This window comes from Oryza glaberrima, chromosome 1 (assembly GCF_000147395.1).
Source record: "Oryza glaberrima chromosome 1, OglaRS2, whole genome shotgun sequence".
NCBI classification, from domain to species: Eukaryota; Viridiplantae; Streptophyta; class Magnoliopsida; order Poales; family Poaceae; genus Oryza; species Oryza glaberrima.
The window spans coordinates 11,408,172-11,435,083 of NC_068326.1; the positions used below are offsets into that span (position 1 = coordinate 11,408,172).

Here is a 26,912-nt window from a genome sequence, read left to right on the forward strand (position 1 = left end):
ATATTGTCAGCTTGATAATATGCTATTTTGGGGTTTAGATCTTTTTTATTTTCTCTATCTTTTTTCCTTCACACGTTTGCCACGCAAAAGGACCGAATTGCCCTTGCCCCTGCAGGCCGTGCAAAGCAGGTCAGCTAGCCGCCGTTGCTAGTGATAAGCATACAAAGGCTATCTCCATTTCAAGGTTGCTAGCTTGTACTCTCTCCTTACCATAAAAACCAACATAGTACTAGATGTAATATATCCTAATATAATATATCTGAATAACACATCATAGTATAATAAATCGGGAGTCACTGGGATGTGTTACATCGAGTGTTAGATTCATTTTTTGGACAGAGGGATCAGTACTCACTCTGGTGGGACCGTCCGATTTCTTCCTCAGGCTCGGGATGTCCGAGGAGAATGCATTCTGTATCTGTATTTTGTTGCAATAGATAATCTTTGCATAGTACGGAAATTAAGACGGTAAGACGTCTAGTGGAAATCGGAAGTCATCGGAAACTATCTGAATTTTTTTTCCGGATATCCACATGTAGAGTTCAATATTTAGAAAAACACATATTTATATGTAATTTTATTATATCAAGTTGGATGAAGACATACTTTATATAAAAACCATAGAGCTTGACAAGATCTCCAATGAAAATTTTATCATTTTGAGATCATTTTTTGTTCTAAATATTCGTTACAAAATTTCATCTCTTTTTACAAAATCTCACCTATGATTGAAACAACCTATGATGACGTGCTCTACATTAGCTCGACAGCATATACTATATACTGTAGTTTTTGAATTTTTATTTGAAATTATTTGAAGTGCATAATGAATATAAGTTTCGAGAAGGTAAAATAAAATGAATAGCATTCTCAATCTAGACAACATATGCTTGATAGATGAGATGGTGGTAAGGAAGCTATGTATAGAGAAAGCGGTCTTGGGTTCAATTAAGGGACCAAAAAGTGAAAAATCACTTTCACATACGGGTCTCTTGAGAACTAACTATGAAAATTGATTTCCATAGACGGTTATGAACCAAAAATGAAAATTGACGATATAAAATTTAGAATTGTTTACCTATTATTTTAGAAAAAACAAGCCATATCTCTTCGTTGATTTGGGAAGCTCAATTATAGTTTTTTTTTACATTCCGGCAAATATTCGGTTTTTACATTCCGACAACTATTTGGTAATGTATTTATTTGTTCCATTTGTATTCATTCCGTATTTGTATGTAATAATATTCTATTATTCTTTTTCGCTAATAATATTTTATTCAACTTTTGTATCTAGAATTTTCTATTCCAATTCCGATTCTAAAAATATGAAAACGAATATAATGATATTCTATTATTTTTTTCGCTCCGTATCTGTATTCAACGATATTTGATTCAACTTTTGTATCTGGGATTTTTTTACTGCGATTCCGTTTCCAAAAATATGAAAACAAAATTAAAACAGCTAGCTAGAGCTAATTTCCATCCAATTTCAATCCGTTTTCATCCGTAGATTGAGCGGGGGTAAATAGCTTGGTACATCAACTAACCTAGAGTACCTACTTTGATTGCACTGGCTAGTTTGTCAAGCCATATGAAAATACATAAAATACAAAGGAACAAAATTTGCGGATATCATTAAAAAACATCTTGGTGTGGGCAGGATGAGATTGAATACCATCTCGTCCATCATCAGGTAGAACCACCAGGATGACTCCACTCCCTGGCCCTCCTTTCCACATACGAATTCGTCTTCGCTGGGGTGCAAAATCTCATAGCGGTCGGTGCAAAATGCACAACTGCTTCTGTACTGGACCAGTGGCTCTTGAACCGTTTCTATTCTCCTAACAAACAGTGGCTCTTCTGTTATCAACTGTTCCAGAGAATGGTTATTGCTTGATCTGTACTGGTCTAGTGGCTCTTGATCTGTTTCGCTTTTTTTGGTGAGGTGTAATATTGGCTCTTGAAGAGCTTCTTCTCTTCTCCTGACGACGAACAGTGGCTCCTCTGTCATTAACAGTTACATAGAATCAGGCCCATGCATGCATGAAAGAAGCTACTGAAACTGCACTGTTCTAGTTCGATAAAAAAAAGGAGATAACACTACTAGAAAACTCATTTTCGGCGTCGTAGGAGATCGATTTTCGCAGGCGGACATGTAATTCGGAGCCAAAACCCCGCCGGCAAAAAAAGTACCCGGGGTGGAGGGGGCGGTCCGCCTGCGAAGATTGATCTTTGCAGGCAGAGCATATAAGCGTCGCCTGCGAAGATCGATCTTCACAGGCGGCAGACGTCGTGCGCCTGCAAAGATCGATCTTCGCAGGCGACGCTTATATGGTCCGCCTGCAAAGATCAATCTTCGCAGGCGCCGCTTATATGGTCCGCCTGCAAAGATCAATCTTCGCAGGCGCCGCTTTTATGGCCCGCCTTAAAAGATGCCCCTATATAGTCTTCTTCCTCCCCGAGCTCTGTTTATTCTCCCCGAAGTTTCTCTCTCCTAAAGTGACTTAAATATAGGGGGGGAGGTTTTGAACTTCAAATCTTTGGGGGATTTTTCTACGGTGCTTAGATCTACTCATTTCCACACTAGGTATGCAATTTTTTAAGCTTTTAGACCTTAATTTGTGATGGATTTATGCATGCAAAATTGTGAAGGAAGAGCTCCATGTTTTTCAATTTTATTTCTTTTGATATGTTGATGTTAGATGTATGTGTAATACTTGATGCCTCTTGTTGTAGTGGTTTAATGTGGTAACATAAATTCTCAATTTTTTTTTTGCTATCATATCCACCTCCTAGTTCTAAATCTAGATCTAGATCTTGCCATATATAGAGAGAGAATAAAATTTTTAATGTCTATTTATTCGGTGCAATCAAAAAATAGTTATAGTATTTTGTAATATGCCGATGATATGATTTTGTTAGATTTTCCTAAAGTACTAATTTGGCATGTCTGTGTAAAAAAAATTGAAATAAACTTTGATTTTTTATTAATTTACACTTAACCTTTAGTTATTTAGTTTTGAATAGCGATAAGTTTTTTCAATAAACCCTACAAATTTGGTATTAATTGCGCAAATATTTTATGTGCATTTTTTTAGAGATATGGAAAGTCGGGAATGGATGTATCATTGGCCGAGGTTTTTGTCTCCATATAGAAATGAAGTGTCTAAATTTATTGGTATTACCAAGGCACACGCTGAGAAGAACAATATGAGGAAGATAATTTGTCCATGTGCTGACTGTAAGAATGAAATATCCTGGGACTTCGACAATGCTTTTAAAGTGAAGGAGCACTTAGTAACTCGTGGATTTATGGACGAGTACGAAATATGGATACGTCATGGCGAAGAACAAGTAGACAGGCCTGAAAATGTAGTTCCGACACAAGTTGAAGACATGGTGCATGACGATGGTTCTGTTGAGGACAAAATCGACCTAGAGGAAATGTTACGTCATGCAGAACCCGAGGTGCTGATGGGGTCGGCTAGAGGGTTAAATAACTTTGAAGCTTTACAGAAGGCAGCAAACTAAGTTTTGTACGATGAGTCGAAGGGCTGTGACTGTCACAGCCAGATTTTTGTTTTAGGGTTTATAAACAATTTAATAAATTATTAAAAGAATTTATATTAAATGTTCTTTAATTTACAAGTGAAGTTAAATGTGGGAGATAAAATTTCCTAAATATAAAGCATGGATGAATTTAATTTTTATTAAATTCTCTATGATTAAGTATACTCTCTGAAATTTTCTCGGATTTTTCAGAGCTCAATTCCTAATTGATACAAAGAACAATTCAGTAATTAGTTAATCAATTAATGATCTAATTATAATTGTTAAGTGCTTTTCTTGTTTAAAAATCCTTAAATTATAAATTGTTGTCTAAAAGGAATTATTAGAAATGATTTTAAAAGCCTAGAAGAGAAGATCTAATTTTAATTAATAAATTCCAATATAAAATGGGGCTAGATAAAATTTCATTAAATACTTTGCTTAATTCTATAATTCCTAGATTTTTCTGGGATTTATTTGAGCTAAGGAAGTATTTTTAATAAATGGAATTGCATTTAATGAATAATTTAAATTGAAAAAGGTTTTTAAAAAAAATCCTCCTTTGGCTTTGGGCCGAAAGTCGGCCCAATCCCTCTCTCTCTCTCCCTCGGCCCGAGCCAGCCCGCAGCCAAGCTGCCCGCCCTCGCGCGCGTCTGCCGCTGACAGGTGGGGCCCACCTGTCGGACTCGTCATCCTCCTCCGGCCGGCCGCCGCCCGAACCCTAGCGCCGCGCCGCCGCCATCTCCTTCCAAATCCGGCCACCCCTTTCCTTTTCCGGTGAAATCAATAGAGGGCAAATGATCCTCGGGATCTCCTCTACCTTTTTTCTTTTGGAATCGTCGGCTAAAATCGTTTGGAAAGCGGAGAATTCGATCTCGAATTGGATTTCTCTTTCTCTCCGAACCCTAACCTTTCCGTTCGCGTTGCCGATCGCCGTGGGCCTTCGCCGCCGCCTCCTTGCCCCTATAAAAGGACCCCCAAGCCCACCGCTACCCGTCGCCACCTTTGCCTTCGTCTCTCGTCGTCCGTAGCGCCCTAGCCCTGTGACACCTCGTCCGCCCCTCCGCCGTCGCTGTCGACCGCCGGAACACCGTCGCTGTCATCAAGCCGAAGGTCGCCGCCGCTTCTTCCTCGTCGCCGACGTCGTCCGGTCATCGTCCGCCGTCGCTTTGGTCATCGGTGAGTTCGCCGTGCCACACGCAACCCGTTGGTGCCGTCCGTTTGCGCCGCCGCGCCGTCGTTCGCCGGCGAGCATGCGTGAGCGGAGTCGCCGCCGGTGGTGACGTCACCGCTGACGTCATCGTCGTCGTTTCCCGTGAGCCGCGGTAGACCCGATCAATCTCGGCCGTTCGTTTTGGTTGGATCAATCTCGGCCGTCCGTTCCCGTGAACCGTCGTCGTGCATCCGGTTCACCGTGAACCCTAGCCGCTGACGCAATAATTCCCTTTTCCTTTTCAAAAATAATTCATTATTGCGTCATAATTCAATTAAAACCCATATAAGTGTTTTAATCCGATTTAATCTTTAAAAATTCATAACTAATTCATCTTAGCTCGGATTTAGTTGGTTCAAGTCTCTAAATTTTTCTAAAATTGAGATCTACATGATAAAAATATCCACATGTACTGTTCATGCTTGTTTATGTGCTGTTTTGGTGTTTTTGCTCTTTTCTGTTTAGATTCCGACGTTTCCGGAGAGTCCGTTTTCGCAGGAGAAGAATTTGAGGAGTTCCAAGGCCAGCAAGGCAAGTCACACAGATGCCAAACAACCCTTTGAGCATGTTGATCCCGTTTAAAGCTATTGTTTCTATTCAACTATTGCATTTATTTTCGAATGTCATTGAGTGGAATTAACCTATTGTTTGTTATAGCCCTTTTGTTCTTGATTATTTTATTCCTTGATACCTTGGATTATTGTAACTTGACTAGTTGAGCTTTATATATTAATTCAGCTAGATAATAGATACGATTGCTTAGCCATGCTTAGAAACTTTAGCACACTATTAGGATAACTTATAATTCACTATTATTTAATGATGGCTTAATGATAGCTCACGATGGTCAATCGTGATTGGTTAATTAATTAAATTGCCAACTAAAACTTGATAATGGTGGGTTGTGAGCACATGGTTTTGATGGTCGTGCTCATGACAATTAAGGACCGGGTCACGAGTTTCGGTTGTGAAACATTAACCGTGCCAACCACAAGCCAGCGTGGGCAACGGCTTTACCTTTTGTATAACATGGTTCATTGCGGGGCACCAGACTGAGAAGTGGCGGAGATAAGCCCACGGGGGTCGCTGGGGAGTCCATGCCTTGTTTATAAGGGGGTGATTATGATCCAGGAACGGTGCGCTGTGGTGGATTGTGTTGTGCGAGGGGTACTGTCACAGCTCCTTTCCGAGGTACCGTGGTGGTATTGAGGCACATGGTGACATGTTGTGGGGCTGTGTCTTGTGGGTACAGTGGTACACCTCTGGCCAGAGTAAAACTATTCGAATAGCCGTGCCCGCGGTTATGGGCGGGTCTAACAATGTCTTTCGTGATTAGTCTCACACTTCTCACCTTAATAAAAGATACTATAACTGGTAATAATTTGATTAGCTCCTGGTTTGGAATGGTATATTCCTGGTTTGGAGATAGATCTGTGCAGCCGGGTATGGTTGTTCAGAATGGTTGGGCCTGTGCAGCATGGGTGTGCTGTTCAGTGTTGATTAATATTGATGATTAATTACTCTACTGTTTTACAATTCTCAATTGTTTGCTAAATGCTGCTTTTGCAAATGAGCCCTATATTATGCCCTCCTTTGGTATCTTTGTGCACTTGCATATTTGCTGTGTGGCTTGCTGAGTATGTCATATGCTCACCTTGCTCACCTTACAGTGAGTTCACAACACTACGGTCAGTTCTTGAACTTATGAGGTTAAAGGCGAGATATGGATGGTCTGATACCAGTTTCGACAGTTTGTTAGAACTTCTACAGAAAATGCTCCCGAGGCCTAACTCATTACCATCCAGCACATATCAAGCAAAGAAACTCATATGCCCCCTTTCGCTTGGTGTGGAAAAGATTCATGCATGCATAAATCACTGCATACTGTACAGGAAAGAGTACGCTTCTTTAGATGAATGTCCAACATGCGGTGCTAGCCGGTACAAATCGAATAGAAATACTGGCCTAGACCCGTCTGAGACAACTAAGGGACGACAGAGAAAAATCTCGCAGCTTGTGATGTGGTACCTTCCTGTCAAAGACCGCATTATACGGATATACTCAAACTCGCGAGATGCGGAACTAATGCGCTGGCATGAAGAAGGGCGCAAGAAGGATGGGTTGATTCGACACCCGGCAGATGCTTGTCAGTGGATAAACTTTGATGCTCAGTACAGAGAGTTTGCTAAAGACCCACGGAACATTAGATTTGCCCTGAGTACTGATGGAGTTAATCCTTTTGGAGACATGAGTAGCTCATATAGTACTTGGCCAGTGCTTCTCACCACGTATAATCTTCCTACCTGGCTTTGTCAAAAGCGAAAATACGTACTACTCTGTATCCTCATACAGGGACCCCATCAGCCTGGTATTGATATTGACGTATTTCTTGAACCATTGTTGGAAGATATGGTTGATTTATGGAAAGAGGGATTGAAAGTGTGCGACGAGTACTTAAGGGAATACTTCACAGTGAAGGCCATCATCTTCGTGACCATTAACGATTATCCAGCAATGTTTTCAGTTTCAGGTCAAATTAAAGGTAAAACAGGATGTGTGATCTGCTTGAATGGAACGTACTATAGGTATCTCCCGGGTTCCAACAAGCTTGTGTACATGCGGCACCGGCGGTTCCTACGCACAAATCACAAGTACCGCAAGATGAAGGCGGAGTTCGATGGCACTGAAGAGACTGATCCTGCACCCAAACCAACCTCGGGAGAAAAGGTGTGTGCAATGACAGAGAAAATTGTTTGCGAGTTTGGAAAAGTGACTAAGAAACCATCAAAGGGGGCAAAGCGCAAGAAACCCGAGAAGAATACGAAACAAGGGGATAGTAAGAAGCAAGATGATAGTTCGAAGCCAGATGATAAACTCCCTCCCCCATTCAAGAAGCATTTCATATTTTTTAAGTACCTCCCGTACTGGAAAGATCTGGAGGTTCGGCATGCCATAGACGTCATGCATCTAGAGAAGAATGTGTTTGACAACATAGTTGGAACATTGTTGGACATGCCGAACAAGACTAAAGATGGTCTGCAATCAAGGATGGACCTAGTCGAGATGGGAATCAGGGAAGAGTTACACCCTCAAGAAGGAGAAAAAAATGGCAAAGTATATCTTCCACCAGCCTGTTTCACACTGACACCTGAGGAGAAGAAGTCATTTTGCAACTCACTCCGTGATGTCAGAGTGCCCATAGGTTTCTCATAAAACATCAGTCGACTAGTTTCAATGAAAGATTTGTCGGTATCTGGTTATAATTCACATGACTGTCATGTCTTGCTCACCGTGTTTCTTGCAATTGCAATAAGGGCCATAAAACTGCAGCATTTAAAGGTTGCTATCACAAGGTTGTGCTACTTTTTCAACGCAGTGTCACAGAAGGTCATTAGTCTTGAAGAGTTAGGAAATCTCCGTACATTCGCACATGAGACACAGTGCCAACTTGAGATGTGTTTCCCTCCGTCATTTTTTGATATGATGGAGCACCTCATTGTTCACATAGTTGCCGTAGATGGTTGTGCTTGGCCCATTGTACCTCCATCAAATGTGGTCATACGAGCGTTACATGGCGGTTTTGAAGGGTTATGTCCGAAATCATGCACATCCAGAGGGATCAATGGTTGAGGGTTATAGTACTGAAGAGGTTGTCGAGTGCTGTATCGATTACCTCAAAGATGGATATGCAATTAGAGTACCTGTGCCCCGACACGAGGGCAGATTGAGTGGCAGGGGAACGGTAGGAAAGAAGAGATTCGTCACCCATGATCACAAATCATTCCAAGAAGCTCACTTCAGCGTGCTTCATCAGTTTGCTATCGTTGAGCCGTACATCGATCAACATATCGAACTAATACGAGCTAACAATAAGGGTCGCACCACCGAGTGGACAATGAAAGAACACAAGCATCTCTTCATAGATTGGTTGCAAGACCTAGACTTACCTGAGGGACAAACTACCGATGAAATTACTATGAAGCGGTTGGCTTGTGGTCCATCAACTACAGTAAATTCTTGGCAGGGATATGACATTAATGGATATTCGTTTAGTACAAGAGCCCAAGATAATAAGACCTGTACGCAAAACAGCGGTGTCCGTGTGGAGGCAATTGATGAAGCCGGGGAAAAACAATCATACTTCGGGTTTATTGAAGAAATATGGGAAATCGACTATGGGCACACAATGCAATTCCCCATATTTAAGTGCCAGTGGGTAAAATACCCGAATGGGGTCAATGTTGATAAGTTCGGTCTTACTGTTGTTGACCTGGCGAGTGTGGGTCACAAGGATGACCCTTGGGTACTCGCCAATCGCGTGGCACAAGTGTTTTAGTGAAAGACCCATCAAATTTGAAGAAAGATATAGTGCTACCCGGGAAACAAAAGATATTGGGAGTGGATGGGGTTGAAGATGTCGAAGATTACAATCAATACGATAGTATGCCACTTTATAGTCAGTTTGTACAGAAGATTAAGAATGTCGAGACATCTACTCAGAAGATCGTGAAGCCTTAATGTGCACGGACGGTGTGGGAAAAAATGTTAAAGGGTAATGATTGTTGAGTCGCATGTAAGCATATAAGAAGTTAGTAGTTATGTAATGGTGGTATGTAAAGTGATTTGTGATCATATCGCAAATTGACGAACAATTGCACGCAACATTTTGCATATTAGTTTGTACTAATTTTATGTGCAATTACCATTTGTAGGGTAACATTTACAGTTTTTTATTTTTTAAAAGTTTTTTTAAAAGAGGTTTAAATTTTAGTAGCATTTTGTTATGTTCACTTACCATTGTTTGAAAACTTATTTTAAAAAGTTTTAGAACAATGGTAAGTGCACATATAAGTAATATAAATGTTTGAAACATTTAAGTAATATTTACATTTGAAAAGTAGTAATACTAAGGTTTATCTATTTGTATGTATAATTACCATTTGTATTACAACTATTGTAGACATTTTCAAATCACAAAAATAATTTTAAAATAATTCTGAAATAGAAAGAGTCAGTCCTGCAAAAATCTTCGCAGGAGAGCGGTCCGCCTGCGAAGATTATTACGCCGAGTAGGGTTTACATCTTCGCAGGCGGACCGCCCGCCTACGAAGATCGTTACCCTATATAAGGGCAAGCCCGCGGCGCCAAAATTTCTAAGTCCAGGCGGGAACCCTAGAAATTTTGGCGCCGTCAGGCTGCCAAATTTTTTCGCCTCTGCCGTCCTCCACCGCCGCCCGCCTGCGGCGGCCGACCATCGTCCTCCGCCGCGGCCGACCATCGTCCTCCGCGCGCCGCCAGCCTTCGAGCTCGCGCCAGCCTCGCGCTCCACCGCGCCGCCGGCTGTCGATCCAGCTCCACCGACCGCGCCTCTGCCGCCGCTCCACCGCTCCGCCGCCGCTCCACCGCTCCTCCGCCGCCGCCGCCGTCCACCACGCGCACGCAAGCTCGCGCGCTAGCGCTCCACCGCCGCCGGCCGCTTCCCCCCCGGCCCCTCCACCTCGCCGCCGACCTCTCCACTGCCGCCGGCCGCTCCACAGCCGCTGCCGCAATCTCTCTCTCTCTCTCTCGCAGTCATCCATGAGCGGCTTCGTCATCGGCCTTTTGTCGTCCACGGGCGAAGACGTACTCGGCCGAACGGCTTCGTCGGCCGGTTCGTCGTCCACGGCCGAACCTCGTCGTCGGCCCTTCCTTCGTCGTCCACGACCGAAGCTCGTCGTCGGCTGTTCGTCGTCCACTGACATGTGTGCATGTGGGTGTGAGGGGGTATATATGTGTGTGCATGTGGGTGTGAATGGGAATAAGGGGTGGGTGATATGTGAACGAGGGGTTTTATGTGATTGTGAATGTGAATTTGGGAATGTGGGTGATATGTGAATGAAATTGGGAGGGTATGTTCAATTTTGCAGGATATGTGAATTGGTCAATTTTTTTAAATAACATATAGGAGGGTATGTTAACATTTTTTTAAAAAATTATGTAGGATATGTTTAAATTTGTAAGTACTAATTTAGCATTATTAATTTAGCATAATAGTAAGTACTAATATATAACATTTTGCAATTTAAATTTGTTTGTACTAATTAATTTAGCATAATAGTAAGTACGAATTAATAACATTTCGCAATTTAAATTTGTTTGTACTAATTAATTTAGCATAATATTAAGTATAATTAATTACATTTCGCAATTTCATTTTGTTTGTACTAATTAATTTAGCATAATAGTAAGTATAATTAATTACATTTCGCAATTTAATTTTGTTTGTACTAATTAAATTAGCATAATAGTAAGTACTAATTAATAGCATAAGTACTAATTAATAACATATCTATTCTAGCATAATAGTAAGTGGTAATTAATTTCGCAATTTAAAGTTGTTTGTACTAATTTGAGTAATTTAAAATGTGGAGGATAACTTTTTTTTTTATGTTAGAGGTTTGAAACGATGGCCGATAGTACTAAGGGGACTGAAGAGAAGGGTTTAGGGGAGCAAGAGTAGTCCCTTGCTGTTGTGGTTGCTCCGGAACCAACGGTCCCACCAGAAGATAGTTCTGGCAGCGATGTAGCTCACGAAGACGATGAGTACTCGTCGCCAAGCGATCCTTGTCCAAGCCCAAGCCCGAATAGAAGGAAAAAGGGCGACGGTGAAGAAGGCGACAAAGACTACATTCCCCCTAAAGAAGGGGCAAGTAAACTTAATATGTAAACTGTTCACCGTGATAACTATTAGCCCGAGCTAATTCGAAACTTTCATGTATACCTTCTCGTAGGAAACGGCGCCACGGCGATCAAAACGGCAGCCGAAGAAAAAAGTTCCGTTGCAAATTGACGAGGTACCAGCTAACACAACCGGCTCAAAGAAAAGCGAACGGTCAGCTAAGGCGAAGAAAAGGAAGCGCGAGAGAAGCATAAATAGAAAGGATGAAGGGTTCCATGTTGTTACCCATGTTTCGCCAAAAGGAGAGCCGCTCGCCCCTAAGACGGCACGTGCGAAATTCAGTTCACAGTGTGGCATAATAGTAACGGAAAAGATCCCCATCACGGTCAAGGACTGGGATCATATATCTAATGGGGATAAGGAAGTCCTATGGAAAGAGTTGAAGAAAATCTTCCAGTTCACGGATGGATCAGAGGCAGCAGTGAGGAATTGTGCACTGCAAACAATGGCCAAGTCTTGGCATGGTTGGAAAACCACCTTGAACACGAAATTTGTGAAGACGGGACGCACACCATTTTCGACGTATGCCAACATAACCCTGAATCAGTGGGACGACTTTCTGACATTGAAGAACTCCCCGGAAGAAATTCAAAGGAGCCAAAAGTATGCAGAGTTGGCCAAGAAGAACAAATTTCCTCATCGCTTAGGCTCCACGGGATACGCACCAAAGGTGGAGCAGTGGACAAAAGAGGAGGAGGAAATGAGGAAGAAGGGGCAACCGGTACCAATGGAGAAATGGACACAGAGATCAAGGAACTGGGTAAGAGCTAGAACTCCTAAGATCACGGATGAAGGAAAAGTATCGTTTGAAGATCCGGTGCTGCAGAGCGTTGCCGATAAAATAGAGAATTTATCCAGTTCACAGAAGAAAGGATTTTTCAAGCCTAAGAGGGAGAAAGATGTGCTAAGTACGGCGCTGGGTACTCCTGAGCATGGGGGAAGGGTTCGAGGTGTGTCGAGCAAGATGAGTTGGAAGGAAGGGTTCAAACATGACCCCCATAAGAAGCGTGAAGCGTACAAGGATAAACTTAGAGACGAAGGGACTGCGGAGTTTGAAAGGTAAATGATGGATTTCTGCGTCAAGCACATGATTTTGCCTCGCCCTGAAACCAAAGAACCTGAGCCAGATTACCCCTTCGATGACCTCAAGGAAAATACACCCTGCAGATTGCATGTTCCCACTGGACGCTCCGGGAAAACTCTTGAGGCTGCTACAGCCATTGCTATCCCTGGGAGAACATACAACGAAGAGTTCATACCCGATGTGTATGCCAAGGTGTAGCTGCAAGTGGTCCACGAAGGGTTTGAGTCCTACGACATTGACTTCCCGACTGCAGATGGTGTATCCGTACTTGGGGATGCGGTCGATCTTATAATTCTCTGGCACACGAATGACATATCCTTTGGATTGGGCACTGACGCCACGCAAAAACCTGTAGTGCCAAAACCGGGGTTGGGAAAACCTCCGAGACCTTCTAAGAGGAAGGTGTCTGATAAGGTGGAGGAACCCGAGATGCAAAAGGAAAATCCAGTGCCGAAAGTGCCACCGAAGATTGCAGTGCCAGAGGTAGCCATGGAGATTCCAGTGCCGGAAGTGCCCATGGAGATTACAGTGGCAGAACCAGAGGTGCAATTTGCGGCATCAGTCGGGTCAGAAATAGAAGAAGTACCAGGATTGGAATGGGACGGTACAGAGCCAGAAATATTTGAAGACCCTTCTCCTGCGAAAGACCCCGAGGTGCAAGAGACCACGGTCCCTGAGAAGGCCACTACCAGTTCTGAGGTGCCTAAAGTGCTTAGGAGCCACGACTCCAAGTCCAAAGATGAGAACAAGGAGAAATTCATGGTAACCGTCTGCAGAGGGGGTAAGGAACGTGCCAAGCTCAGAGATGATGACCCCTAGAAGGCCGCTGAACTAGCCGGGCCAACATACTTCGCAATCGATGATTGCCCGGAAAAGTACGAACATGGGAAAGCACTCTTGCCAGAATGGGCACTGAACGAAGGACCATGGGAGATGGGTTACATACCTTCTACATGGAGGCCAGCAAGAAAGGCTTGGGCAATATAACAGCTCGATCACCGGCATATTGTTTCGGCGAAGAAGGTTACGTATGGCTAGATTTCTCAGATCTCCACACCATATATCGTCGGGATAAGATGGACGTCAACTACGTCGGTGTTTGGTGCATGTAAGTATGATTTTTAATTAATTATATGAAAAATATGTACAATACAAATCCATGTGATTGTTACTAACAAACTTCTTCTGTAGGATGCAATACATGGATGCTAAGAAGACAAAAGAACCTATCGGCTTCTTGGATCCAACTCGGATTTGCCAAACACATCATACCGTGAGGCTAGCACCAGGGTTAGACCAGCTGAAGGGCAAGACTCCAAAAGAGATAGCTGAATACAAGAAGGGCTTGCACAAGGAGAAATTGATTACTGTCGCACAGTACATTAGACGAGCCTTCTTGCACTTTCAAAATAAGAGAGTCGTCGTAGCCGCTTATAATTTTAAGTAAGTCGGGTACATTTATCTTCTACACATATGTCTTATTTTAGCTGGTACTAACTAACTATGTTGTTGTTAATATGTAGCGATCATTATATCTGTTTACTCATCCACCCTAAAGACGGAACCGTGGTAGTCTTGGACCCTCTCGATTACAAACACCAGTCATACAAATAATTTCTAACAATCTTACAGTAGTAAGTGATTATGACTCTTGCATTTTTATATGAATGTATTATGAATAAATATCCTCCTTAATATGAAATGGTACGACATCCATACAGTGCGTACCAGTACTACAAGTTCAAGGGTGGAGAACAGATCCGAACAAGGGAGAAGCTGCTAGTACGTACCTATTGGCCATTAATACTCCACTCACTTAATGTATACCAATTGTTTCACTAATTGCAAATTTTAACTATCTTTTATGATATGTCCTGAAGTGTTACAAGCAACCGCGAGGAACGGTCCTTTGTGGGTATTACGCTTGCGAATTCCTTAGAGTTAATGGGAGGTACAGGACTAACGCGGAGGATGTAAGTCTCTATACTATGTGCTAGACAACTTCATATATTTATGATACTAATATATTGTTTATCTTCAATGCATCCAGTTGCCAAGATTAGAATGTCGAACAAGCTTTAACGATACATGCATAAAAAATGTCCAGCGTGATCTGTGTCACTTCATCCACCATGAGTGCTGTCATGTGAAAGGAGATTTCTTCGACCCAGAGGGTGCCTGTTACGCTCGAAATTTCTATCCAAAATTCTAAACGCTTACATGTGTGTAAACCCTCGTCCAGGAATCAGCCGAGGCACACAATAACAAATTGATAATAGAGTACAATTATTACTCTAATTAATAAGCGAATATAAAGTCATTACAGAGGTAGATAGTTCCTCTCAAACAATAAAGATCTAAGCAGCGCAAAATAAAATAAACGGCGCAGGCGACTCCATCCCACAAGCAGCTTGATCAGGGCTACGCCTAATCCTCCACACCTTCAGCATCACTGTAGAACTCCTCCTCTGATGAATGATTGCAAGGTGAGTATATGACATACTCAACAAGCCACGCAGCAAATATGCAAGTGCAAGGGATAACAAAGGATGGCATAATAGAGTCTCATTTGCATAAATGGCATTTAATAAATACTTCAGAATTTAATAAAACAGTAAAGTATTTAATTAATCAATATTAATCCATCGTTATACAACATACCCGTTGCATAGGCCCAACCATCCTGAACAACCAATCCCGACTGCACAGTTCTATCTCCAAACCAGGAACAAACCATTCTAAACCAGGAGCTAACAAGTTATTACCAATTACAGCATCATTTATTACGGCGAGAGGTGTGAAACTAATCACGAAAGACATTGTTAGACCCGCCCATAACCGCGGGCACGGCTATTTGAATAGTTTTACTCTGGCCAGAGGTGTACCACTGTACCCACAAGACACAACCTCAACATCATGTCAACCATGCGTCGCGATACTTAACAAGTACCCGAATAGAGATTGTGACAATACCCTCTGCATAACACAATTCAAAGCAGCGCAACGTTCCTGGATCATAATCACCCCCTTATAAACAAGGCATGGACTCCCCAGCGACCCCCGTGGGCTTATCTCCGCCACTTCACAGTCTGGTGCTCTACAATGAACCATACTATACAAAAAGTAAAGCCGTTGCCCACGCTGGCTTGTGGTTGGCACGGTTAATGTTTCACAACCGAAAATCGTGAACCGGTCCTTAATTATCATGAGCACGACCATCAAAACCATGTGCTCACAACCCACCATTATCAAGTTTTAGTTGGCAAATTAATTAATTAACCAGTCACGATTAACCATCGTGAGCTATCATTAAGCCATCATTAAATAATAGTGAATCATAAGTTATCCCATTTATATGAGCTAGTGTCTCTAAGCATGGCTAAGCATCCTAAGCACTTTAGCTAAAACCATATAATGTTCTAGCTAATCCAATTATTAACCAGGTGACAAAGTATAGGTAATCAATATCAGAGGACTATAACAAAGGCAATAGGTTATTCCCACCAAATGACATTCAAAATAAATGCAATAGTTGAATAGAAACAATAGCTTTAAATGGGATCAACATGCTCAAAGGGTTGTTTGGGATCTGTGTGACTTGCCTTGCTGGCCTTGGAACTCTTCAAAGTCTTCTCCTGCAAATTCGGACTCTCCGGCAACGTCGAAATCTAAGTAGAAAAGAGCAAAAACACCAAAACAGCACATAAACAATCATGAACAGTACATGAGGATATTTTTAACATGTAGATCTCAATTTTAGAAAAAATTAGAGACTTGAACCAACTAAATCCGAGCTAAGATGAATTAGTTATGAATTTTTAAAGATTAAATCGGATTAAATCATTTATATAGATTTTAATTGAATTATGACGCAATAAAGAATTATTTTTGAAAAGGAAAAAGGATTTATTGCGTCAGCGGGCTCGGGTTCACGGTGGACCGGGTGTACGGGGACGGTCTACGGAACGGACGGCCGAGATCTAATCTAATCCAAAACGAACGGCCGAGATCTAATCGATCCACCGCGGGTCTACAGGTGACGCAACGCTGACGTCAGCGATGACGTCATCACCGGCGGCGGCTCGGGACCACGTGCTCGACGGCGAACGACGGCGCGGCGGCGCAAACGGAGGACACCAACGGGTAGCGGGCGACGCGGCGAACTCACCGAGGGCTTAAACAACGGCGAACGGCAACGGACGGTGATGGCGGCGAGGTCGAAGTGGCGGCGACGTTCGAGTCGACGACGACGGCGGTGCTCCGGCGATCCTCAGTGGAAACGAAGGACGGGACGAGGACGGCAACGACTTGGCTATCCCGATGGCGGCCTTCCCAATCGACGACGACGACCAGAGCGGCAGTGGCGCACGGCTGGGCTCCCTTCGGCGGTGGCGGTGCACGGGCTAAAGTGGAGGCGGCGCTACAGGCGGTGGCGAGCTAAAGCGAGGGTTGCGGCGGATAAAGGAGGTCCCGGGGGTCTTTATATAGGGGCTAGGGGCAGCGACGGAGGCACACGGCGGCCAGCGGCGGTGATGGAAAGTTTTGGGTTAGAGGAGAGAGATCGATCCGAATCGAACTCAAATCCACCGATTTCCAAAGGAAATTAGCCGACGATTCCAAAAGAGAAAAGGAAGAGGGGATCCCGGGGATCATTTCCCCTCTATTGATTTGATCGGATCGGGAAAGGGGCGGGCGAATTTTGGAAGGGGGCGGCGGCGGCTTGCGCGGCTAGGGCGCGGCTGCGGCGGCGCGAGGTGGACGACGACCCTGACAGGTGGGAGAGAGAGCAGGAGAGAGAAGGGGAGAGCGGCGGCTCGGCTCGGCGGGCTAACTGGGCCGGTTTGCACTTGGGCCGGGGAGAGAGAGAGGTTTTTGGGCCGACTTTCGGCCCAAAGCCGAAAGAGGACTTTTAAAACCTTTTTCATTTTAAATTATTCATGAAATGATATTTCATTGATTAAAAATACTTCCTTGGCTCAAATAAATCCCAGAAAAATCTAGGAACTATAGAATCAAGAGAAGTATTTAATAAAATTTTATCTAGCCCACTTTTATATTGGAATTTATTATTTAAAATTAGATCTTTTCTTCAAGGCTTTTAAAATCATTTCTAATAATTCCATTTAAACAACAATTTATAAATTTAGGATTTTTAGGGTGTGACAGTGACGAATTCAAGGATCTTCGGGAGTGGAACAGTGCTATGCCATAATGTATTAACTAGATGGCGTATTTGAAGTGACAATGTAAAAAAATATTGTAATATATATATTTTGGCAACACTTTTGAGTAATGTAATATATGTACATTTATCAGTACTAAATGCTTGATAATCTTCCAATATATGTACATAATAATCTACCAGCAAGAATTTCTATTATTTAATTTAAAAGTAATTGACGGGCAAATTATTATTAAATTTTAATATTTTCTACCTATCTTCGTAGGTGGAAGTTTTTTTTTTTTTTTGCAGGCGGCCGATTCCTATTTTCGCAGGCGGACCGGACTAGCCAACGTCCGCCTGCGAAAATTATCTTCGCAGGCGGACGGCCGCCCCGCCTGCGAAGATCGGCGATCTTCACAGTCGTTGGCTTACAGGCGGACGGCCGCCCCACCTGCGAAGACCCTTTTCGGCCGCTTGCGATAATGCTTTTCCTAGTAGTGTAATTAAGCTTAGATTTGTAAATATGTAAACACCGATCCAGTTCAAGGAGGCGGCAAACATAGCGAAAGATTTGTTCTAGAGTCAATACGCCATTTCTCAGCAGTTAGATAGGTATACAGTCTAAAAAAAAGCCAATGAGGATTGATCGATCTCCTGCCAATCCCAGAAAGGGGCAGAGAAATCAATCACCAATTCACCATTAATTCTAACGCAAATGAAGTCCTATATATGGTGTGTGCAATTATATATCCTATAAAAATCTTATATATTCTAAAAACATAAAGATTTGATCCATGAGAAAGGAGCCATTTTTAATATATTTATGACTATATGATTAGAAAATAATAATCAAACATGCAAGTTGAAGTTTGTATCGATGTCCTAAACAAATACTCCATCCAGTCTAATATATTTGACGTAAGGAGAACTAAACTCATATCTCCCAGCGTCAAATATACTTGACTAGAGGTGGTAAAAAAGGATGGGTTGCACGCATAGTAGCCAGGGTTTCAAATTTCGGAAAGAACCAAAATTTCGGAGGGGAGCGGAAGAACCGAAATTTCGAAAATTTTGGATTTTTTCGTACGAATTTTTTTTTGAAATTTTGACTGATTTTAAATGGATTTGAATAAAATTTAACCAAATTCACAAAAAAAATGTAAAAAACCAAAAGTTTCGGGCGACATATGAGCATTTCGGTGGGGGGCGAAATTTCGGAAATTTTGTTCCGAAATTTCAAACCCATTAGTAGCTTGTTTGAAAGTGTCAACTAATTGAACTAGGGGGCATGCTGTTACACACTAATTAATGTAATCCAAAAACACACCATGCCATGATTGCTGCAGGTTGAGTACGTTAGCGTATCTACTTCCTCCGTCTCAAAAAAAGACAAACCCTGGTTTCCGTGTCCAACTTTTGACCGTCCGTCTTATTTGAAAAAATTATAAAAAAAATTAAAAAGACAAGTTACGCATAAAATATTAATCATGTTTTATCATCTAACAACAATGAAAATTTAAATTATAAAAAAATTTCATATAAGACGGATAGTTAAAGTTGGACACAGAAATCTAGAGTTTGCCTTTTTTTCTTTGGGACGGAGGGAGTAAGAAGGAATCGTGACAAAGCATTTCCTGCAGAATTTCTTTCTCCGGTCCTAGCATGTTCATTTTTAGTAAATCATGGTTTTAACTAGGTTTAGCGTAAATAAAGAGATAAACAGGCATATTACATACCCCGTAATATGGTGCATGATACGACAACCGGTGTCTCAGCGAGACGGCCATAATAGAATAGCTCAGCGAAGAAGCGAAGCACGGGGGCATCAATACAACCCCTCCTGCGAGCCAGGAAGTTGACATGGGACCAAATTTGACCTCTGAAAGAAGCAAAATATGCACTCAAAGGCCTAACGCAATCGAACTCAGCACCCTGAAAAATATGCACGTAGATGAATCGTGCACTAAGAATTAAAAATGCCTTCGAATCAAATAGAACCATGTGCGCAAAATAAATTAAATTATATTCATCCCCTCCACAGAAAGCTAAATATCGACATGTCACAATGTGTGTGGTCCGTCATATATAATCATATATAGTAGCCATATATAAAAATTGCACAAACACTAACTTTCACACTGTTGCACTTTTTCCCAAAATATGATGCAAAAATTTAATAGTTATATAATCATATATATTTGTAGCTTTAGGGTCTATTTAGCACAGCTCCAGCTCCAGCTCCACCCCTCCTGGAGCTAGAGCTCAGCTAAACAGTTTCAGCTCCATCAAAACTAGGAGTGGAGTTAGGTGGAGCTCTCTCACAAAATGTACTAGAGTTGTGGAGCTGGGTTTAGTCAGCTCCACAACTTCACTCCAGACTCAACTCCTGGAGTAATATTTAGTAGTTGGAGCTGTACCAAACAGACCCTTAAATAATAAATAAATTTTGGAGATATAGAGGAGCAATACAAGTAATTTGAAAAAAAAAACTCGGCCGGTGGAGAAAAGAGAGAGACCGTCCACACGGTATTTCATTAAGAAGAGCTCAACCGGAGCCAGGCCAAGAAATATCACGAAAGAATAACAATACAAGTAAATTTAACATACCGGATGATTGAAGTTGTAATAATTGAGGGCGATGCGGACATGCGGGCGAGCAATGCAGTCACTTATCTCTCTGCATGTGATTTATGTATGTCAGAACTGCAAGAGAAACCGTCCACACACAACTATGCTTAAATAAATACACTATTATAATTAAATATTTGTGTTTTATTAGGAATGTAAAATTTGGTGTAGTATCAAAATTTCAGTACGCCTTGTTTTTAAACTTCACTATTCAATGATCTCTGACAGAACATCGACAGACAATTTATAGCTGCAAAGGAATGACAAATTCTGGTCAAACACACCAATAGATTGACAGTCTTGGGTATATATATGCTAATCCGTTCGTAACCCTGAAGATTTCACTTAACTATATATATGTACTATGAAACAAACTGATCTTGATATCTTACAGAACTGCTGCAGACCACGAGATGGAAACCAAATCATATATATGTAGATAAAGTAAATTTAATCCCAGCATTAGATTAGGAAAAAGTACAAATTACCCCCCGAACTATCAAGGTCGATTGAATTACACCTCCAAACTTGAAAACCAGACATTCTACACCCCCAACTATTGAAACCAGATAAATAACCCCCCGACTCAATGTGGAGTGGTTTTGGGTCCACGTGGCAGTCCAGTCAGCACTTTTTTAAATAAAAAAAAACGGTGGGTCCCTTCTGTCAGTTCTCCACCACTCTCTATCTCTCTCTACTCTATCCCAATCTCTCCCCCCCTCTCTCTCTTCTCACCTGCACGGCGGCGGCCACGCGAGGGCGGGAGCAGGCGGCACTGACGGCGGCGGAGGGCGGCGGGCGGCTGAGACGGAGGCGGAGTGGGTTGCCGGCAGCTTCGCCGTGGTGTGGGCTAGCAACCACCTCCTCGGCGACGGCCACATCACGGTGGTGCTCCTCCGGTCGTGGTCGGAGTTCGCGCGCACGGGGACGTTCGCCGGAGGCCTGAACCTTGACCGGTCGGTGCTGAGCCGTCCCCACTCCCCACCGAGGTACAGCGCCGCCGTCGACGGGATGTTCGTGCCGTGGGACCACGAGCACGAGTTGAACCCGCTCACGGCGAGCCACGGAGGCGAGCTTCGTCGAGCAGCTCTACTACGTCGAGGCCGCCGACATCGCCATGCTGCACGAGGAGGCGCGCACAGCGCGCGACGAGCGGCTCTACTCTTTCTTGTTCGTAGCTAATTTTGCTTTCAGTTTTTTTGGTGGAGGATTTTGGGTTGGAAAGACAAGGTCGGGATCTCTTTTAAAGTTTGTTTTTCTTTTCTTTTCCCTCTTGATCGGTGGATCAATCTACTATCAGTACTAGTAATATGCCCGTGCTAAACGCTACGGTGTAATTATATTTGTCTTTAATAAAACTTTAAAATTATTAAGCTTTAAAATGGATTCAGATGTCGCGAATAGAAAAATTATATAAAGGCATGTCACGAATTCGAATGTTCCCTTAGGTCATTTCCATTCATTTTTCTTGTCTTATGCACTTAAAACATGTTGATTTTTCTATTTGTTATATCTCTGGAGGCAAAGCGACCTTCATTAGCAGAAGCATTTTGATCCATATCTAACAGACAAAATATAAACAAACATTAGTTGAAACCAATTCACAATGTTGCGATCTTATATTGAAATTATGGAAATCATATACATCATTTTGATATCTCAATAGTAGCATGAAAACATATACATCATTTTGATTTCTCAATCGCACCATGCCAATTTGGAAAACATAGTGGAATATTGAAAGTAATAAACTCTATGGTTTAAAATTTAGACCATAACTTGTTGATCCTCAAGCATTGATAAACTTCGAGAGCTTTGATTGTGTTATGCAGTATACAATAATACATTTGCCCTTCAAGTACACAGCGGATAAGACCGAACAAAAACCCTCAAGGGTGGAAGGACTATTTAGCCAGGCATTGCATCTCTGGCAGTTTCTAAAAGTTGAGACTTGAGAAGAATAAAATGTCTCGCACCCACTTTCTTCTCGATTGGTTTGTTTCCTTCTAATGGAGCAAAGCTATATCTTTACTACAAGAAGCACTTTGTCCTTGTTCTGCACATGTGAAAAAATTAGCTATTCATGCACATTTAGCTATTCATGTGAAAAACAAATTATACGGAATCCAAACTGGGTACATCATGTCAATGACCTATACAACCAACCATTCAAATCTTACCAAACTCTTTTGCTGAGCAGTAGAGCAATGAAAATACTCCACAAATCACCTGTCCAGGATAATCAAAGGAATTCTGCTCATGGCAAAGAAGACAAAAGAGTCTTATACTGAAGCATTATATGTATTGACCCCTCCTAAAACTGTAGCACTTTGGAGATAGCTCAATGTTGTTCATATGTGTTTCTGTTGGTGACCTAATTTAATTTTAGACTGTCTGAAAATGAAAATCTAATCCTGGTCACTGTTAGGGTATAGAGATGTCTGAAAGCAGATGTTCCATGATATGCAATCTCCTACAATAAAGAAAATGATTTACTCTGTAATATATGAAACCAACTTTTCTGCTACATCTAGGAGTCTAGCTTGGTTAGAAGGAGACTGTAAAAGAGCTCTTCAGTAACAAGCGCTGATCCAATTCATAGTGCAGTTATATTCAGACCGTCTTTATAGTGGCATATACCTTTTTTCATCAATAATATCCCAGGCTATGGTCATCCCAGCATGTAAGTATAATGCATACTCGAGTTTAGACAGATTCATAGCACTATGCTGTTAAAAGAGAAACTCTCATGGGTCTCTGTGAAAGATATTGCAGACAACGTGATCTAGAAAAACGATACGTCTGTATATATATTTTCAGAATTAATTCTTGGCATTTAATACTCAATTGCAGCAGAAAATAGCCAAATGACTGCCCTAACAGTCCACTAATTATTGCATGTGGGTTGAAAACAAAACTGACAAATGAATTGAGGGTCCATATCCAGTCATTAACCGAAACTTACATGCCTTACGGGGGACAAACATGATCATGGTACATTGCTCCACCTTCATGTAGTTGTTATCCATGTTTTCTTCATGCCTATTTTCATCAGATACATCAGATACTGGTTATAATGGGTTGCATGGCTGTTTTTCCGAGATTACAAGTTGACATTTCCGCCAACAGTGTGCAGAGCTGATCTAACTCAATGGCACTGCAGCACTTCATTAGCACGTACTGCTTGTTAATTTTGTTAATAATACTACAACAATTCAGACCCTTATAAATGGTTATACTGCTTTCTGAGCCTGTATTTTTGTAATGTCTGAAATATGAAGCTGGACTCATGAGAAATGAAATTGGAAACGTGCAGTGCATATTTATGTTGAATCCTGGAAATGCTGGCCTCATGATCAAAGAAGTAAAATAGCAGGGCTACGCCACACACTCCGTGACCATCTAACATAGAAACTCAATCATGCATGATATTCCATCCAGACCAATCTGAATTACATTTGTTGAATCGTCAACCCAATTGAGACCATATGAATCCTTGCAAACAAGCGCATTTATCATCGACCTAATATACTTCAGGTGTCAAAGTTAACCAAATGCCTCAACTCAACTGAGACCACAAAGAATCCTTACACCCAAGTGCATGTATTGTCGATCTAATATACTGCAGTGTGAAGATTAACCAAATCAACACCAGTTCATGTGCATACAGGTACATATAAAAGGTGGATTTTATAATTCGGGCTGTAATGAAAATCGTACTGATGTTTAGAGGCACACTTATCAGTTAAGAAAATAGCTCAAATTGTTGCGATAGATTCAAATGATATAATTACATGTCCTGCCCTATCAAATTCTTAGAAAAAATTGTTCCACCTCCATCAATTCACCACTGACCGAAACTTTTGAAAGTGAAGTGTGATAGTGGAATAGTTCTGTTTGACTTTTTTGCGTGGCATAGGCTCAGCATATTTGGTTCTTTTTAAATGGACAACAATTATCAGGAAAGCATCATTCCCAATCAGCATTATGCTATATAGTCATGCATCTGAAATAAAAGAAAAGAAGACCTCTATGGTACTGATATATGGTATAAATAGGCATGTAATACCTCTAATAACCATTAGAACAAAACAGGCCATGGACACTGTAACTGGCAAATAGACCTAGCACATTCCATTCATAACACACAGCAAATAGGAGGACATACATAATAGTTGCTTGAAGTGCTTGAAGATCATATTATTTATTCACAAGGAACATGATGTTCTGAAATTAATGTAAATATCAACTTTCCTAAGCTGTTTTCAGAGTAAAGCTCAGAATTTATTTTAACTCTCATTAGTTTGCTTTTGAATTTTTCATCTGATTAACAGGATGGAAGAAAATTTGATTCAGACAAATCTAAATGGTTCAGAAATAAATCAATGTAGCAGAAGCAATGGAAAGTACCTGTGGTGAGGTAGGGAGCACACACGCCTCGTGACGTGGAGGTTCTCCGCCGGCCATGTCATCTTTGCTTGAGGAGGATAGTCTCTTTTCTGAATATGAGAATGAGACAAATTTTCATTCAGGCAAAAATACAAGAGTGAGGGGATCAGTGGCGGCGCGAGTGGGAGGGATCGGCACATCGGCAGTGCACCTTGAGTCCTTGACGACGGAGGATTGAAGGCGGCAGCGACAGCGGCAAGGAGGGATCAGGGCATGCTGCCCACGGAGGTGGAGGAGCGACGCTATTATCTTGATGTAGTAACTGTTTAACATGGATAAAACTTGGTTTATCTTAAAGAAAACAAAAGGATTCCCAAAAAATAGAAGCATATGAAGGTGAAATGCTGAGCATACGTTTGCTATTTTGTAGCTGGGCCAAAAGGAGGAGGAGTCGTAGACAGGCCGCGGCGTCGCGTCGACGGAGGCGCTGGGTGTCGGCGACCCGCCTCCGCAGGTACGGGAGAAATGAACGCGGGCGAAGGAGATGCAGCGCGTGCTCTGCGGGGGGCTCCGACTGCGCCGCGTCAACCAGCGGCACGAGGTGGGGAGGGAGTGGAGGGGCCTGACAAGGCGATGGATGCCCGCGTCCGTCCCTGCCTGGTTGCCGCGGGGGGGACCTAGGTCGGCAGCGGCGCGACGGCGGACCTGCGAGGCGGCGCGAGCGCGAGGGAGTGAGCGGCAGGCGGTGATTAGGGTAGGCGATGCGCGAGGGAGAGGTGCGGTGGGGCGTGGTTATGTGGAGAGATTATAGGGAGAGAGATCGCGGTTTAGAGGGTGAATCGCAGATGGGAGAAGGTGGGAGCGACGTGAGGCGTTGGATCTGTGAGAGGGCATCCTGACCGATCAACAAGGAATGAGGAATGTAACATTGTGTTGGTGAATTATAGGGTAGATCAGTAATCAGCCATAACATGTTTTGTCGAGCTCACAAGATTGGAATCTCCCGCTAGGGAATCAATTTTCAACTGTAATTTGCCCCGCTTTCTGCGGTGAGATTTGCAGGTGCGTAATATGTAATTCACCATTTTCATCGCTCATCGCACTCTTGCTCATTTCACCCGGTTGTCCGGTGCAAAGTGGCAAAGCATAGTATAGGAGATAAACAGACATGTCTGACATTGAAGGGGCGCCCACAGCCGCCGATGCGCGGGGCTCGGGGTGGCGGGAGGAGGGGACGGCGGAGGGCGGCGCTTGGGGCGGCGGAGGGGATGCTCGCAGCCAGCGGTGCTCGGGGAGGTGGAGGGGGCAGCGGGCGGAGCTCCGGCGGCGGAGGAAGCGCCCGCAGCCACCGCCACGCGGCTCGTCAAGGCGCTGGAGCCGTCTGCTACCGTCAGCGCTCGAGCCGCAACCGCCATGATTTGAGAGAGAGAGAGTAGGGAGAGGGAAAGAGAGAGTGGAGAGATATCTGACAGGTGGGTCCCTTTGTTTTTTAATTAAAAAATTGCTGACTGGACTGCCACATAGACCAAAACCACTTAGAAAACTGCTCGGGGGGGTTTTCATCCAGTATCGATAGTTGAGGGTGAAAAACGTCCGGTTTTCATGTTTAGGGGGGTAATTCATACTCACCCAATAGTTCAGGGGGTAATTCGTATTTTTTCCCATTAGATTATCTGAATACAAGAAAGTTGAGCATCCGAGATGTGTACCGTCCATTTCATAGTTTTTCTTTCTTTTTCTGTCACAAATTAAACGCGAGAAAAATTTCTAATCTTTTAACATGATGATGAATACTAATCCATCCAAAAAAACCTCAATCCTAGCAACGAATCTGGACACGCATATGTCCAGGTTCGTTGTTAGGATTGAATTCTTTTTTGGATGGAAGGAGGGGTTAGGACAGACGAACAGTGCAAAATTGCAGAAAAGATGTGCTGCAGCAGCGAATCAAGAAGAGGAGAAGGGGTTGTACGAACCCTGAGACATAGTCGAAATGGCGAGGACCTTTGCGATTTTCGTATTCAATCCATCGTTGCACGATCCGTCGCCGCTCGTCGAGGGGCTGAGGCTGCTCGCCACCACCGCAGCCGTCCCAGTGCAGCAACGCTGGCGGCCGGAGCAGGTTAACCTCGTGCTCCGCCTTCCGCTCCATCTCCATCAGAAACAT

General features: G+C 42.7%; 1 protein-coding gene across 1 annotated transcript; it reads right to left on the reverse strand.

The window, feature by feature from the left end:
- Positions 1-1,582: 1,582 nt before the first annotated feature.
- On the reverse strand, positions 1,583-26,912 carry LOC127763061 (uncharacterized). The gene is made up of 4 exons (XM_052287643.1): positions 26,722-26,912; positions 20,336-20,405; positions 19,465-19,660; positions 1,583-2,004 (listed from the first exon to the last, which is right to left on the reverse strand). The coding sequence occupies exons 1-4, from the start codon at positions 26,910-26,912 to the stop codon at positions 1,583-1,585; spliced, it is 879 nt and encodes a 292-aa protein (XP_052143603.1).

Excerpts from the sequence above, each read along its gene's own strand:
- LOC127763061 (XM_052287643.1), bottom strand. The coding sequence starts at position 26,912 with ATGTTTCTGATGGAGATGGAGCGGAAGGCGGAGCACGAGGTTAACCTG. Across the intron at positions 20,406-26,721 it reads CATTTCGACTATGTCTCAGG|AGAGATAAGTGACTGCATTG; the intron begins GTTCGTACAACC and ends AATCACATGCAG. Across the intron at positions 2,005-19,464 it reads ATCATGCACCATATTACGGG|AGGAGCCACTGTTCGTCGTC; the intron begins GTATGTAATATG and ends TGTTAATGACAG.